General features: G+C 39.5%; 1 protein-coding gene across 2 annotated transcripts in view; it reads right to left on the bottom strand.

The window, feature by feature from the left end:
* GRIN3A (glutamate ionotropic receptor NMDA type subunit 3A) overlaps nucleotides 1–15726 on the bottom strand; it is a 151288-nt gene that overhangs the window by 31093 nt on the left and 104469 nt on the right. For both annotated transcript variants that reach the window (XM_026013172.2, XM_026013173.2), the window contains exon 6: nucleotides 8644–8795. In XM_026013172.2, coding sequence (XP_025868957.1) covers nucleotides 8644–8795 — 152 coding nt within the window. The remainder of the gene's footprint in view (nucleotides 1–8643; nucleotides 8796–15726) is intronic.

Here is a 15726-nt window from a genome sequence, read left to right as displayed (position 1 = left end):
TCAGAATCCCGAAGGAGGGCACCACTAGAAGGGCATAAAGTCCTGTCCATCCAGCAGAACTGGGTGCAGTGTCTCCGGAGGGTGGGGCCAAACCATATCGCTTGCAATATGGTTTGCAATCCGTGCCTCAGTGTCTTGCTCATGCTCTGGCTGGAGGGTTCTTTCCCCTACAGGGGTGACCTCCTCCGGGAAGCCCTCTCTGATTCATTCTTACTCTTCCATAAGTGATTCATGGGCTTGCCTGTGTCTTCTTCTCCTGCTGTCCCTGTGACGATGTGGTGTATGGGGTTTGTTCACAGGTCTGTCTCCCTGCCTGTGAGTTCTGTATCCTCTCTGCATCGGCTGCACCTGATGCAGGGCTGGCACACAGGGCTTCAATACATGTGTGCTGATGAGTGGGTGGGTGGATGGATGGATGGATGAATTTGTTCAGGTAGCAGAGCATAAGAAGGTAAGGCCTTTCTGAGATTGGCCTCCCTTTCTTCATGCACAATTCCACCCCACATCATAAAAGGACACACGTACAGTGTTGTGCCTCTCAGGTTTCCAGAAAGCACTACCTGGATAGGATCCATCTGACCTTATGCTTGGCTTAAATATGAAACTTAATTACTTAGGCTATTCCAAGGGAAGCACTCAGCTGTCAAGGTGGCTCCCGACATACACGGGTTTTCAATTTAAAGCAATCTACAGTCATTAACTCTCCTTGCCTCGCCATAACTTTCATCAGGTTGGATAGCAGTGACATTTTAAATTGAAAAAGGAAGGGGTAGGGATGAGAGGGGCAGGAGGCTGTTGAGATGTGACCTAGTTGTCAAGAGCAGAAAAGACTGCATTAAAACTCACTCCTCCCCCACCCCCATACCATTCCCTTTGGGTTTTAAAGACAAAATGGAAGGAAAACTGACCAGCATTGAAGCCTCTTGATGTGACTTATGTGATCTATTCGGCTTTCAATGTGTAGTTGGTTAATCCTTTCCTCCCCGCCCGCCCCCCCCAAATATTAATGGAAGGAAGAATGGATTTACTGCAAGACAACTCCATTTTATCAGTGAACAAACTAGTAAGTCTCCTATGGGATGCACGTTTTGGTGGTCTTGGGCCATGGTCAGAGATGGAGAGCCCAGACTGGAGGCCAGTCAGTTCACTGTCCTCTGTGTCCCAGGATCCATATCTTTTAGGACAGGATCCCTCTAAACCTGTTAGCCTGAGAACTACAGCGTTCTTTGAGCTGGACATGCTACACAGCTCAATCTTAAGGTGAGAAAACAAACCTGAGAGAACTTTAGTGATTTGTTGAAGGTCACTCAGTTGGTTCGTGGCAGACAAATATGATGACTACCATTCATTCAGCACCTGCTTTTCTAGATGGCAGGCGCTTTTATGTACATTGTCTCTGTTCCTTACACCAAGCCAGAAGCACCAAATATTGTTCTCTCCAATGAGCAGAGGAGACTCAGAGAGGTTAAGCAATTTGCATTCGATGTTTTGATGTACCTTTGTGACGGAGATATTTTGAGACCGGTTATTTTTACATTTGCACCTCTACAGTGCTCTTGAAAACAAATCATTTACCGTCAGCTTTAAAAAAAATAACCTAATAATGAGCTTAGCAGACATCTCACTTCATCTCTGCCCAGTGGTCCCATCCCTTATTAAATGAAGTTCAGGACTGGAGAGGCCATGGATGGAGCAAATTCAGGGATGTAGTAAAGGTGAAGTTGAAGATGAGCTCAGAAATGGAATGGGGGCAAAGCTTCTTATTGTGCACTTCCCTTGAGATTAAGAAACACCGAAAAGTACAATGATTTACCTTTAGACTGGTCCAAAATTTACTTCTCCTTTTCCTTACACCATGCAGTCAAGGTCTCTGAACTCCTGAGATGGAACTCCTTCCCCGGCAATGTTTAACTTCCTGCTTAGTATGTATTTGTTTGTCTCAGCACTCAATAACAGCACAAGGACACCCTTGGATTCAGAGGAATCGTTTAACAATCCGGCAAGGTATGGATTCAATTGAGGTTGAGAGAGGTTAAGTAACTTTTCCAAGGACATAAAGCTGCCTCCTCATAGTAAAGCTGGAGCCACGATGGCCTGGCTCCCAAGTGTTGCTACAGTGGACCTGGTTGCACTTCTCTCTCTTTTCTGACTAAGGCAAGGCATGAGCGGTCTGCCTACAGGTTGGACCTGGGTTTGGGTGCAGAAAGTGCACATTCTCAGATGGTCAGGCTGCGGGCACTTTCCTCTAGCTGTCCCATCTCCATCTTCATCTACCATGAGGGGCTGTGCTAGACATTCTTTTGCCCTTCCGGATCCACTCTCCATCTTTCTCCATCCACCTTTGTGCCCTGGGGAGGTCCTCTGTGGACCCTAGTGATAGGATCCCTTTACCTAAGGCAGTAGTGGGAGATGATGATGAGGCAAGAGGAGGCTGAGGTCAGGAATTTATTCTCTGGCCATTTCCTAGCTGGGTCACTGTGGGTTGGCTATGTCCCTTGTCAAAGGCTACAGCTCCTGTTAGGAAGCCCTCCGCCATTGCCTCCCTGAGCTCTAGGAATGGCTCTCTCCATTTTTCCTCTTGAGCCTAGATATGATAATGGCTTCTTCACTTTACTTGCCCTGGGAGAATGTGCTATTTCTGTTGGTTTCCTTAAACCATACTTTTGCAAATGGTTTCTTAGAAACTCCTCGGACTCTGAGTGTGATATCCATTCTCTGCCAAGACCACTATTTCCTCTTCCTTCTCTACTATTTCCAGTTGGTTAAAAGGTTCAACCAATTAGGTCTTCAATCCATTATTTAAAAGAGATTTAAAAAAAGATATCATCACAGATCTTCATAGTTTTTTAAAGAATTTTGGGAGTTTGCTAAACTGTGGTCTATGGTCTGCCATCTTCCTGTTCCTGGTTTGCAAGTAACAGATTTCACAAAACAGTTGCCCTGGAACCCTAAATTCACTCAGTGACTTTACTAAAAAAATTACATTTTTTGCTTAGTCAAAAGGAAATGGAGGAATTTAAAGTCTACCATACATTTTCTCCAGTGGAACTGAGTGACAAGGAGTCTGCTCTGGGCACAGAGTTGTGTTAGGATGACTATGGAGAAACAACTGAAGTCAATTTAAAATTCCACTCTGAGAACTGCCCGAGTCTGGTCAGCAGAACTGGACCTGCAATTTTCTAGGTGACTCTGGGGACCAGATAAAGCCCTGGAATTAAAAAAAAAATGAGTTTATCCTCCAGAGAGACTGCAGCTAGACAGCTCTGGGGTTGCCAAGAGATGGGAGGTGAATACATCAAGATTCTCACGGGGGAGGAAGTACTAATGTCCAATTACCAGAAATAGGAAGAAAAAGCATCTTTCATGTCATGTTAGTAGGTGACCATATTACTCATTAGCCAAACTAGGATATTTTTTCAGAGTACAAGGGTGCTTAATTACTCTGTGGCTTAATTACTAGGACTGGACCTGGAAAATGGGAGGTCAGGTCAGAAATTAAGAGTAATGTTTTCCACAAAAGCCCCTATTGGGAGAGGTGCCCTCCAGAATATACCTGCTTCTGCTGCACTGTGCACTGTAGCCCTCCCTCTGGGAGGGGGGGGTGAAAGAGTGGGACGTGTCTATTAAACTACTATTTTATTTATTCTACACAAGAAGCCACAGAAGAGATGAAGAAGTGGAGACTGAGTGACTTAGCAACTTGCGCAAGGCAAGCTGATGGTAGAAGCAGGCTTCCAATATGGGGTGTCTGATGTCAGAGCCAGTCTTTGTTTCTCTACACTATCATAGCCTAGCAATGTATGGCATTTAAGACAAAAGGGCTGATAAAGTACTAACAGGTACGCTTCCTTCTTCTGACCTTTTCTGGGAGAAGAGTTAAAAAAAAAAAGCAGGTGGAAAATCATGGATCAAGCAAAGGGAAATCCAGCAGGCACAGGGCCTTCACAGAGGACACCAAGCTCAGCGGAAGATTGGCTTCATTTAATTACATTCTACCTGTAGGTTTTGTGAGGGTGACATTCAGAAATTCTATCTTAGGTTGTACAAGACAAATGTGTCAGCCTGCACAAGGATGTGTACTGCTGTTTAAATGTACACAGGTGAGCATTGTCATAAAGCAGTTATTGCATGGACTGGGAGATGCCATAGTACAGAGCACCATTCCTCAGAAACAATAGCTCCCTGTATGTTCAGAATGTTCCCCGAGGCTGGGAGTGGCCCTCTTACCACCACACATACAGATTCTTCTTTCATTTCTGTCTCTGAGACAGAATTAAGAATACGCATCTCTTCCATTCTCTTCATTCCTACCCCTCCCCTCCTTCCAAATTCAGCTGATCCATACGACCAGGTTGGTCTTAACAATCATAACTTTTTAAAAAAGATTTTATTTATTTATTCATGAGACACACAGAGAGAGGCAGAGGGAGAAGCAGGCTGTCTGTGGGGAGCCTGATGTGGGACCGGACCTGAGCCAAAGGCAGACGCTCAACTACTGAACCACTCGGGTGCCCCAACAACCATAACTTGATCCTGTTATCAGTCTCTTATTCAGCTGCTTCCAGTTCAATACACCCAGAATTTCCCACAGTGCCTCTGCCCTGAATTTGGCCCATTAAAATCCATGGTTGAAAAAAAATTTCAGTGTATTTTGTATGCATCATCTAAACAGTTTATGACTTCTGCTGATTATTTGTTATTCAAAATATGTCCTCTTATTTGTCCATACTTAATTGGTTTTGTTTGAAATTACTGACAGTCCTGGGATATTTATTTATTTATTTATTTATTATTTTAAAATATTTTATTTATTCATGAGGGAGAGAGAGAGAGAGAGAAAGAGAGAGAGAGAGAGAGAGAGAGAGGGAGAAGCAGGCTCCACGCAGGGAGCCCGACGTGGGACTCAATCCTGGATCTGCCAGGATCACGCCCTGGATCGAAGGCGGCGCTAAACCTCTGAGTCACCCAGGCTGCCCTAGTCCTGGGATATTTATGATAAAACTTCAAAATCCTTAAGAGCATAAGTGACCTTGTGGTTAGTATATTTGGGTATAAGCTCAATATTTTACAAGCTTTATCTGACAATTTTTACTATAATCCTATAGATATTCCCACCACCAATTTACAGAAGATGAGGCTTAGAACCGTCAAGTATCACGTCCTATATCACAAACCTGAAAGGGTTAAAATCCAGAACTGTCTCGAAAGCCCCTGTTTTCAACCATGTTGTTATACTGTAAAGAATATTAATATTTTTATCTCAGGATAATATAAAGGGAAACCATAATCACTGGTCAAAGCTGAGAGGACTCCTGTAGATGATAAAATCCAAATACCTTATTGTATAGATGAATGGAAGTGAGTGGGATGAGAGCAGAAGCAACTTTCAATTTGTAGAGTGAGTGTAGAAGAGGTCAGTGATTGCTTATTTAGCATCCACTCTCCCATCTCCTTCTTCCTAAGGGAATCTTGCTTTTGTTTAGGTCTTCTCTATGTGATCATATATTTCAAGGGAAGCTGGCCCATCATCAGTCCTAGGGGATGACTCATGATTGGTCTAATCCATCATGGTGATCTCATTCCCCTCACACTGACTGGATTACATAGAGCAGATGACACAATTTTGGCCAATGAAATATGAGGAAATACACTGCTGGTCTTTGGGGAAGGTTTTCTCACTTCTATAAAGAGCTGCAGGAAGACACCTGAAGATATCTATGAACCTCAGGAAATTCTCCTGATGGAGAGGAATATTAGCACTTCCATTATTTACTATTTATTATGTCAGGTTTCTTACTAGGTCTATACATAAATGATCTCCTCTTCTCAGAACAAAATAGCAAGGCAGGTTTTATCATATTCATTTATGGATGAGGAAACTCAGACTTAATAGCAGTTAAGTCATTCAGTTGTTAATTGGTAGATTCAGGATACAAGTCCAGAAATGTATGGCTTCAAATTTATCATGCTTTGTGGTAGCTCCTTTCATATTGGAATAAATAGACTTCTGCTAGTCTCCAAAAGGATATTCCCCTCTATGTGTCCAATGGGCTCAGATGGTCCCTTTAGCTGATAGCTCCATCTGATGGTCCTCTGAATAACCTAGAGGTGTGATCAGGAGGTGCAAATCACTCTATATGGTTGGCTTTGGGGACATGACTGGGAGACAACTTTTATCTTGTCTAATGTCTTGCTGTCAACCTTCAGTCACTTGGAAATTTTAGCATTAGTTAACCATGGTCACAGCAAATAGTAGAAAACACCAAGCGATTTGTACAATTTAAACTATTGGTTTGTTTGCTTCTTGGCTGACTTGACTTAATTCAGTTCATTAGTATAAGACCAATTTTACTTCTTTTAGAAAGAGCCATGCAAACCACTCCAAATAAAAATAAAAATGCCTGACTAACAGGGTTGTAGTAGGAACCAATGAGTTCATTGGTTTTGTCACATGGTAGGAAAGTGAACATGCTAGTTTCCTAAGTCCCCCATTTTCCTCTTTGCTTTCTTTAAATCTTTGCCCTATGACCATCTTCTCAATGAGCTATAATAGATTAAAAAGGAAGATATGATTCGGATTGAAACAGGGATTATGGGCAGGGTCTGGAGAAGTGAGATTTCAGCTGGGAATTTATTTATTTTAAAAAAAGATTTTATTTATTTATTTGAGAGAGAGAGAGAGCGTGAGAGAGCACAAGCAGGGACAGGGACAGAAGGAGAGGGAGAAACAGACTCCTCGCTGAGCAGGAAGACTGATGCAGGGCAGACACTTCACCAATGCAGCTAGCCAGGGGCCCCTCAGCTGGGAATTTATAAGAGGCATTAGCTGGTAAACGTCAGGGGTAAGAGTATTTGGGAAGGATGATCCAATAACATGTGCCAAGTTGCCAAGGCAGGGAAGCCACTGGCATTTCTCTATCTAAAATAACATTGTGAAAAACAAAAACAAAAACAAACAAAAAATAAAATAAAATAACCATTGTGGGGTCCCTGGGTGGCTCAGTTGGTTGAATGTCTGACTCTCTTGGCTTTGGCTCAGGTCGTGATCTCAAGGTCGTGAGATCAAGCCCCAGGTCGCTCTCTGGGCTCAGCTCAGAGTCTGCTTTAGACCCTCTCCCTCTGCCCCTCCCCCTGCTTGTGAGCACATACACGTGCGAGCCCTCTTTCTCTCAAATAAATAAATAAATAAATAAATAAATAAATAAATAAATAAATAAAATAAATCTTTAGAAAAATAAATAAAATGGCCATGGTTGTGGGAATGCAATGAGGCAGGAGGAAAGTGGTGTGAGATGAGACTGAAGATGTAGGCAGTCCCACAGGGCAGTGTAGCCATGTTCTGCATTTCAGATTGTTCCCTAATTAACATGACAGGCCAATGCAGACTTCTAAGCAAAAGAGTGAACTGCCATGTAGAAAACAAATTGGAGAAAGGCAGGCATGAAAACAGAAAACAGTTAGGAGACTTTTGCAGTGGTCTGGATGAAGGATGAGGGCTTGAACTACAGCAATGACAGTGAAGATGGCAATAAATGGGCATACTTGAGATATATTTTATAGAAGGAAAAATATGGCTTGTTGATGGATGCAAAAGGGGAGATGTGGAAGGCATGAAGGATCCTTGACAGTTTCTGGAATGAGTAACTGAATGGACAGAGGCACCATTACCCAAAATATGAAGCACAGGAGGAAAAGCAGATTTAGGAGAGAAGATCAAAGGTTCAGTTTTTGACAAGTTGAATGTGAGATGCCTGTAGGATATTCAAGGGTGGAAAGTAGACATATGGTTCTGGAGCTCAGAAGAATATTTAGATATGTAAATTTGTGAGTTGTTGGCAAATAGAGGTTATGTGAAGCCATTGTTGTTGACTGTAGTGTTGTGTTTTTAAATGTCTGGCTGATCTTGTACTAGTTTATTTGGCTTCTCTTTTAAATACCTGAACCTATGGTTCTTGTTATATCTTTTAGTTTCCTATCTTAATTATTCACTTTCATGGTTTCTTTCTAATTATATTATAAAGGCACAGCACTACAATAGAAATAAGTGGATTTTGACTATTTGTGGGCCTTGGGCAAATCACTTAGATCTCTAGGTATTAGTTTCTCATCTGTAAAAGAAAGGTTTCGGTTGTTTTCAGTTTAAAAAATCTATGATTTGGTAATCTAAGAATTACCCATTAAGGTGTGTTTATTTTTGTGAACCCACAAAGGATTCATGGTTGGACCACTGGGAAATACTTTGAGTAGATCCTGAAGGATCTACTGAAGTTCATATCATTAGTCCAGTAATTAACAATTGAACCAAACACTGTTAATGACAATCTTAGATACTATTGCTGTAATTCAAACAGCATTTCTTCTGCATTTTGGGATATAACATATAGAAAAAAAGTGGAAAATTCAGACATTGACTCATCAAAATGGCATCATATTTAAATCCAAGACAAACTAGTCTTTATGCAAATTCCTACCGGAATGTACACTCTTCAAGTGGAGTTAGGAGTAATGCAAACATCATGGTGAGTTCTAGTAGATGTAATAGCCTAGATTATTGACCACAAGACATATGTAACAGCATTTCTTCATATTCTTCAAGGTAAAGTGATACAAAGAATCAACATTATCAGCACTCTTTTTCCTTACCTCAGTGACAGCAAAGCTTCTCTTTCCACAGGGAACCACTTTGTACCACTTATCATGCAACACATCCATGAACCCATGTGACTTGTATTGGCTGATTAGCTCGGATATATTGGAGGTCAGTGGAGAGTTGGGTGGGAGGCCAATGCCGTATCCTAGAAGAAAATATAATACCAGATCAGCTTTTCATTCGAGAGGATCCTAAGATGTGCCACCACACTTATGTGATATTGCTATCAGATCTGGTAGCAAGGGTAGGATGAGCTTTCACCATCTTTCTTTCAAAGGACTCAGTAATATCCAAGGTATGATTACTATGCATCTGCTGCCTTTCTGAATAGAAGAGATGAATCTGGAAAGGAGAGGAATGGGCTGTGCACTGTGTTTTGGTGGCACACTGTATTCCAAGGCCTTTTGTCCTTCCTTTCAAGAGAATTTTGAGAAGATACCTTTGAGGCCTTTACCAGGACTAGGATTGCCTACCCACCTCTCTTAGAACCCCTCCTGTGAACCTTAACACACAAAATTGGATTAATTATAATCCCTGGTTTATGACATTCTCTCATCATTGGCCATGCATGAACCTCTCTTGTTTTTATTTTGTCAATTTTTAAATAATGAGACCATGTGAACGTACAATATAAAACGAGAATTAAAACGTCTACAAAAATTTGTCAATAAGAAAAAAAGAGTCTGGTAAGGCCAGGTGTTGGAGAAGATGTAGGTCCATAACATCACTTATTATGTTGCTTCTGCGAATACAAATTAATATAACCATTGTGGAAAATAGTTTGCTATTATTCTGTATAGTTGAACATTTATATCCGCTAGGACTAGTAATTTTAAAGTACATTCCTAAAGAGCTCTCTACAACCATACCAGGAGATATGTGCCAGAATGTTCTAGAGGCACTATTCATAGTAAACATTTAGAAAAAAATGTTCTTTGAAAAAAGAATGGATAAATAAATTGTGGAATATTTACAAAATTGGAATATTATATAGTGTGTAACATATGAACTAGAATTATATGGGATAATATGGATGACTCTCAGCAATACTGAATAAAAAAGGTCAGTCCCAGAAGAGTATAGCATGAATCCATTGTATAAATATAAACACATCCAAAATAAAATAGCGTATTTTTTAGGAATTCATATGTATGTGGCAAAAGTACAGTTAGAAGAAATTCAAGGAACTAATAAGCCAGATATCCAGGATAGTGGTTATTTAAGGCAAGAAAGGCAGGGGAAAGGATGAAGGAGGAACACAAAGGTGAATGTAATGTGTTGTTAGAGTTTTATTAATCAGCTTGGACTCTCTATCCTCACTCTGTGTGGTTTTACTTCCTTTCCAAACTGTTAATTCACTGTTATTCTCTTTGATGAGCCATGTGAAAGGGCTATTTAACTAATTTTATCTTTAGTTATTGGATAACATAGTCAAAAAAGATGTTTCACCCTCAGGATGATTGAGGAAGATAAATTAAAAGTATAGCTAGTTCTTTTTTCACTGATAAAGACTAAAAGGCTGTCAAGAATTCAAAAATACTTCATGAAAACAAATGCTTGCTATAATTATTCTATCTTACAATTTATTTCTGGACATTAGTTTTTGTTCCATTTTTTTTATTGCAGATACACAAATCCTTTTTTAAAAAAATGAGGCCTGAGATGTGTTTATAACCAATAAAAGAGAAGAAATAAATAATGCAGAAAATATTTTTGAATTTTAAAGAGCTGTATGGGATTTTGTCTGTTGCCTAACAATGGCAAGTCAAGGAAATGATGACAACGTCAAGAGCATGATTAGAATTTTCCATTCAGAGAGCTATTTTGAGTGCCTACTTTGTGCTTAGTAGTTTTGGTTTGAAAAGCAAGACTGACAATACAAGACTTTACATAGGCAGCCTGTTCTGCTGATGTTATCATTAAATAACATTTTTTTATAATGGGTAACAACAAGGAAGTAACCAGTTTTCTTTAGAAACTTTTATTACAATGAACACTACTGACAACTCAATTGCATTTTCATTCATTCAGCATTTATTTACATGTCAGGCACAATACTAGTCATATGTCTAATAAAATTCAATGATTTACTGACTCATCCATTCATCATTCATTCATTCATTCAACAAATGTTTGCTGAGGAATAGGCACTGCATTAAGTGATCAGGATTTAGCAGTGAACAAGGCATATATAGTCCCTGTTATTGAGTGTATATGACATTAGGGAGATAGTTATTATTGCACTATGTAATGATTATTTCATTACTAGTGAGATAGATGCCATGAGAGAGAACTGGGGCATATAGAACATATAGTAGGAAGACTTGGAACTATCTGCTGGAAATGGGTTGATCATCAGGATAACTAATACCAGGTTTGCTGAATATTACACCATTTTCCCCCTGAAGCAATAACTTTCAAAACAATTTCTAACAGGTATTGAGAGATTAGTATACACTATGTGCCAAAATAAACTTTGTATGTACCTTACCTCATTTTATAGATCATGCGCTAGACTAAGATTGCATACTAGACTGTGGTATGTAGTTGAGTTAGATCTTTCTGGAATTTAATAAGAACTAGAACATATTGATCCCTACTGTCTACCAGGTAATATTCCACATGTGTCTAACCCCTGTATGAACTTATACATGATAAGTATTACTTTAGGACTTAAAGAGTGAATAAGTAAACTGACTAAGGTCACACAGTTTGTAGTTGGCAAAGCTAGCATTTGGAAGTAGGTCTCTTTGAGTCTAAAGCCAATGCTCTTTCTACTGTGTCCAAAACTTTTTTTTTTTTTATGATAGTCACAGAGAGAGAGAGAGAGAGAGAGAGAGAGAGAGAGGCAGAGACACAGGCAGAGAGAGAAGCAGGCTCTATGCACCAGGAGCCCGACGTGGGATTCGATCCCAGGTCTCCAGGATCACGCCCTGGGCCAAAGGCAGGCACCAAACCGCTGCGCCACCCAGGGATCCCATCCAAAACTTGATATGATCAAGACAAGGGAATACTTGGCCTATTTCCTCCTCTTCAACACAGGTTCTATCACTACAGTCATATTGATGTAATCTCCCTGAACCAGGCAATTCAGTAAAGAACCACAATCATCTAAACTGATGGCTTTTTTTCAGCAAACAGATATATATGTCATTCATGGACAGATTGTTTATACACTTTTCAATAAGTTGTGTAAATAAATGTAAGTACAGCCCTGACTGATAGATGATTATACATATATGAAGAAATTAACTAGCAAGGATATTCCCTGACTATATCTTTTCTTCTAAGAATCATCTCAAAGCTAACAATTTGAGCCCAGGTTAAGTTAATAATGGCAAAATGTTTTCATTTTTCATTTGATATGCACTTATTACACACTTATTCATCTATTCATAATTCCACAAACATGTGTTGAATGCTTATTCTGTGCCAAATACTCCACCAAAGGCTATGGAGGCTTCCAAGCTAACTCAGACACCATTTCTATCCTTATGAAGCTCATGGGGGCATTGGGGAGATGAAGCAGACATAAATAGCTACACAACGTGGTAGAAAGTTACAGGACTTTTCTGGAAAACAAGATAGATGATGCATAAATTCAATAAAGGTCAAATAGAAAAACTGGATGCAATGAGGAGGATAGATAAAATTCTATGGAGTTTAAAGGAATGAGCTTGCTACCCAATGAGAGGATGAGAGGAGGCATCTTAGATTGATTCTTGATAGTGGCATTTAGGGTAGATGAGACAAAAATGCATGATGTAAAGTTTAAAAAGCTGAAATTAATACTTATGATAAATCTACATATTCTAAGAATAGAATTTTGGCACTACAACAAAAGTATTAAAAATGCCTTAGGGAAAAAGCTATGTTGAAGTTGCAGGGACATTTATAAAAAATTGCTACCTAGGAAATAATAAATATTAAATCACTCTACTCCATCACTTCAAGGTTAATTTGCAATCTACTGCTAAAAATAGATTACTATCCTTTTAAATTTTCTATTTTAATATATATTGAGTATTGATATTTCAATGATTATTAGCATTAATAATGATTATTATGAGCTAATTAAAATAAACTATGCATATAGAACAAGGGGGGAAATTTCTCTTGGGAAAAAGAGTTATGTGGTGATTAGAAGAGGTATTTGTTAAAAGACATAAAAATCCATTTTATTCAGAAACACAAACTAGTAAAACCTTGAAAGTTTCATTTCTGTCCTTCTCTTTATTAGTTGCTTTTCAAATTTGATTGTGTTCATTGGTTAAAGAATTTTTTATTTTTAAATTGCTGACTCAACCTAACAGCCTGAGTTGCTTTCATTATCATTAGAAACATGGCTTTGCAATAAAGAAGAGGTTGACTATTTTGTGGTTGATGGATGAAGCAAAATGGAATCCTTCAACCCTAAAGATGAAGGCATCAGGCACCCTGGAAATTGGATACAGCTTAATAGCCCAAGAGAACAATTTTCAGAACAGAATTCTGATCTTTTCCCCATGGATAAATCAGCTTTACTCAGCTAAGAGTGGGGGAAATATATTTTGGCTAGCAAATGTATAGTTGGAAATTCATAGACTAAAAGAATCTTCCTGAAATGTAGTTGGGTAATAGATATTTTGAAAATGAGATCTTAGATAGGGTTAAAAAGGCTTCAGGAAGAAAGATTAATTCATTTTTGCTGTCTCTCCTTGGAATACCATATTTAGCTACTCTGGGGCAATGGTTGAGAACATATTGTAATAGTCCCAACTGTAAAGCAGACTTTAAGAATGGGTTTCCCTTACCCCCAAGCACATGAGAGTGAAGAGAGGAGTGCGTGGGAGAAGCTGAGATATATGAAAGCTATCTATCCTGGGATAATTTTATAGGGAATCCGTCTCAGTCTATTAATTCAATATACCGAATAATAATTTACTGGGCACTCTATGCTTATCCATGCTTCATATGTATTATTTTACTTAACCCTCACGACTCCACTCTAGATGTGGCATTCATAAGCCCATTATGCAGATGAGAGGCCTGAAGAACAGATGAAATGACTTGTTCAATGGGGCACAGTTGGTAACAGCAACTGTATTCTAACCCAAGCACTCAGGTTCCAGAACTAGTGCTCCAAGCACTGTATTAAATAATTAGTGGAAAGCAAGTAAAAGAACAAACTCAAAAACAGGCAAAGGTCTTTGGCAGAAAGGTCACAAATCATTACCGTGCAGTTCCATTACTCTTTCTTCCCATCTGACCTTTATTGTCAGCTAACTCCAATGCATAAATTTGGGACATGTATTCATTTATCTTAACACTTTCTTTTTCTCCAGAGCACATGATATGTCTTTGTGTCTCTGGTGTATGGTATTTAATATGACGAAAGACTTTCCACATGCTTCTGAATTCTGAATAGTTTCCGTTTGCTGGGCTGAGTCCTCAGGAAAAGGTTTCAAACTCAAAGTGGAGCCACTGGCTCACATGTGCCTCACCTTTGCCTTTGAATCCTAAATAAGGGGTGCCTGGGTGGCTCAATGGTTGAGTGTCTGCCTTTGGCTAAGGTTGTGATCCCCTGGTCCCCTGGTCCTGGGATCATAGTTCCACATTAGGCTCCCCTCAGGGAGCCTGCTTCTCCCTCTGCCTATGTCTCTGCACCCCCCCTGTCTTTCATGAATAAATAACTAAAATCTTAAAAAAATATTGAAGCCTAAATAAATGCAGAATGGTGAAGTTGGGAGGGGTGAGCAGTACTCACAAGGAGTTGGTGGGGTATCAGTACTATATAAAGTGAAGGTAGATTCAACATGAAGAAATCAATGGACTCTGTCTTCCCCTCCTAAGTTCCCAAAGCCATTTAAGCACTTGGGAAACTATTTGCAGATACCAAGGTCCTTTCATGAACTCCATCAATATATGAATTAGATACTTATTTCAAATTTAACCTCATGAGTTACATACTAGGTAATACATCATCTATTACATCACTGTTATTACACAGGTGATACAGATACATATATATAAAACATTCCTGCAAGCTAAAAGGGTAAGAATTGTTTGTAAATTTCATGACATTTTAATGCATATAATGTCTAATTAATTAGTAAGTCCACATTTTTATAAGTTCAAAAAACATAAATGTTGTCAAAGCATATAATATTTTTAAAAATTTCCTTGAGAGAAATATTCCCTAAAAATTTATGAGATTAACATTTTTTAAAAATAGATTTTGCTTATTCATGAGAGGCACAGAGAGAGAGAGAGAGAGAGATGTAGAGACACAGGCAGAGGGAGAAGCAGGCTCCATGGAGGAAGCCGGATGTGGGACTCGATCCCGGGTCTCCAGGACCAGGCCCTGGGCTGCAGGCAGGCGCTAAACTGCTGAGCCACGCGGGCTGCCCGAGATTAACATATTTTAAAAAAGCAGTGATCAAGACTTTTACTAGTATCCCTATTACATTGTTGTTTGTGACTTTTAAGTATCCTCTCTTTGTGCTTTACCAAGTTGTTGTCAGGCTGTGAACTTGTTGGGAGGGGTAGTACTGAATTAAAATTTCTGATTTGCACCTTACCCAGAATAAACCACCAGTGGGTTTTATTTATTTATTTATTTATTTTAAGAATAAACCAACCAGGAGGAGAATGTTTCCTATTCAAGTCTGTAGTCTTTCTGTTCTCTTGCTGAGAGAGTTCTTTCATGCGCCATTTTGTGCTTATCCCCTTTGAAAACAATGTGGTGTGTGGAGATGATGGGAACTGTAAGATACTAAGTCTCAGGAGCACAGATGGAAATGTAAACAGGAAACCAGTGGGGAGTTAATTGTGTGGCATCTGGCACTGGGGTCTAGCAGAGGCAAACAAGCCATCTCACCACTGTTTTTTGACAAGATAGGGTTGCCCCCTGAAGACAAAGGTGGAGAATGGAGTCCCTCATTCTTATGCCCGCTACAAATGATTCATTGTTAGTAGCTGCTAAAGGCAGAAGGGACCTCAGTTACCCAGTGTATCTAGGACAGAAAAAAAAGTAACATCCCTTTCATATCCCCAGATGCCACAAAAATGGGAATTTTTCCATTGCTACATCAAAA

Source organism: Vulpes vulpes, chromosome 12, assembly GCF_048418805.1.
Source record: "Vulpes vulpes isolate BD-2025 chromosome 12, VulVul3, whole genome shotgun sequence".
Lineage (NCBI taxonomy): Eukaryota > Metazoa > Chordata > Mammalia > Carnivora > Canidae > Vulpes > Vulpes vulpes.
Note: the sequence above shows the minus strand (reverse complement) of the source record. Positions and strands in the feature narration are given on the sequence as shown.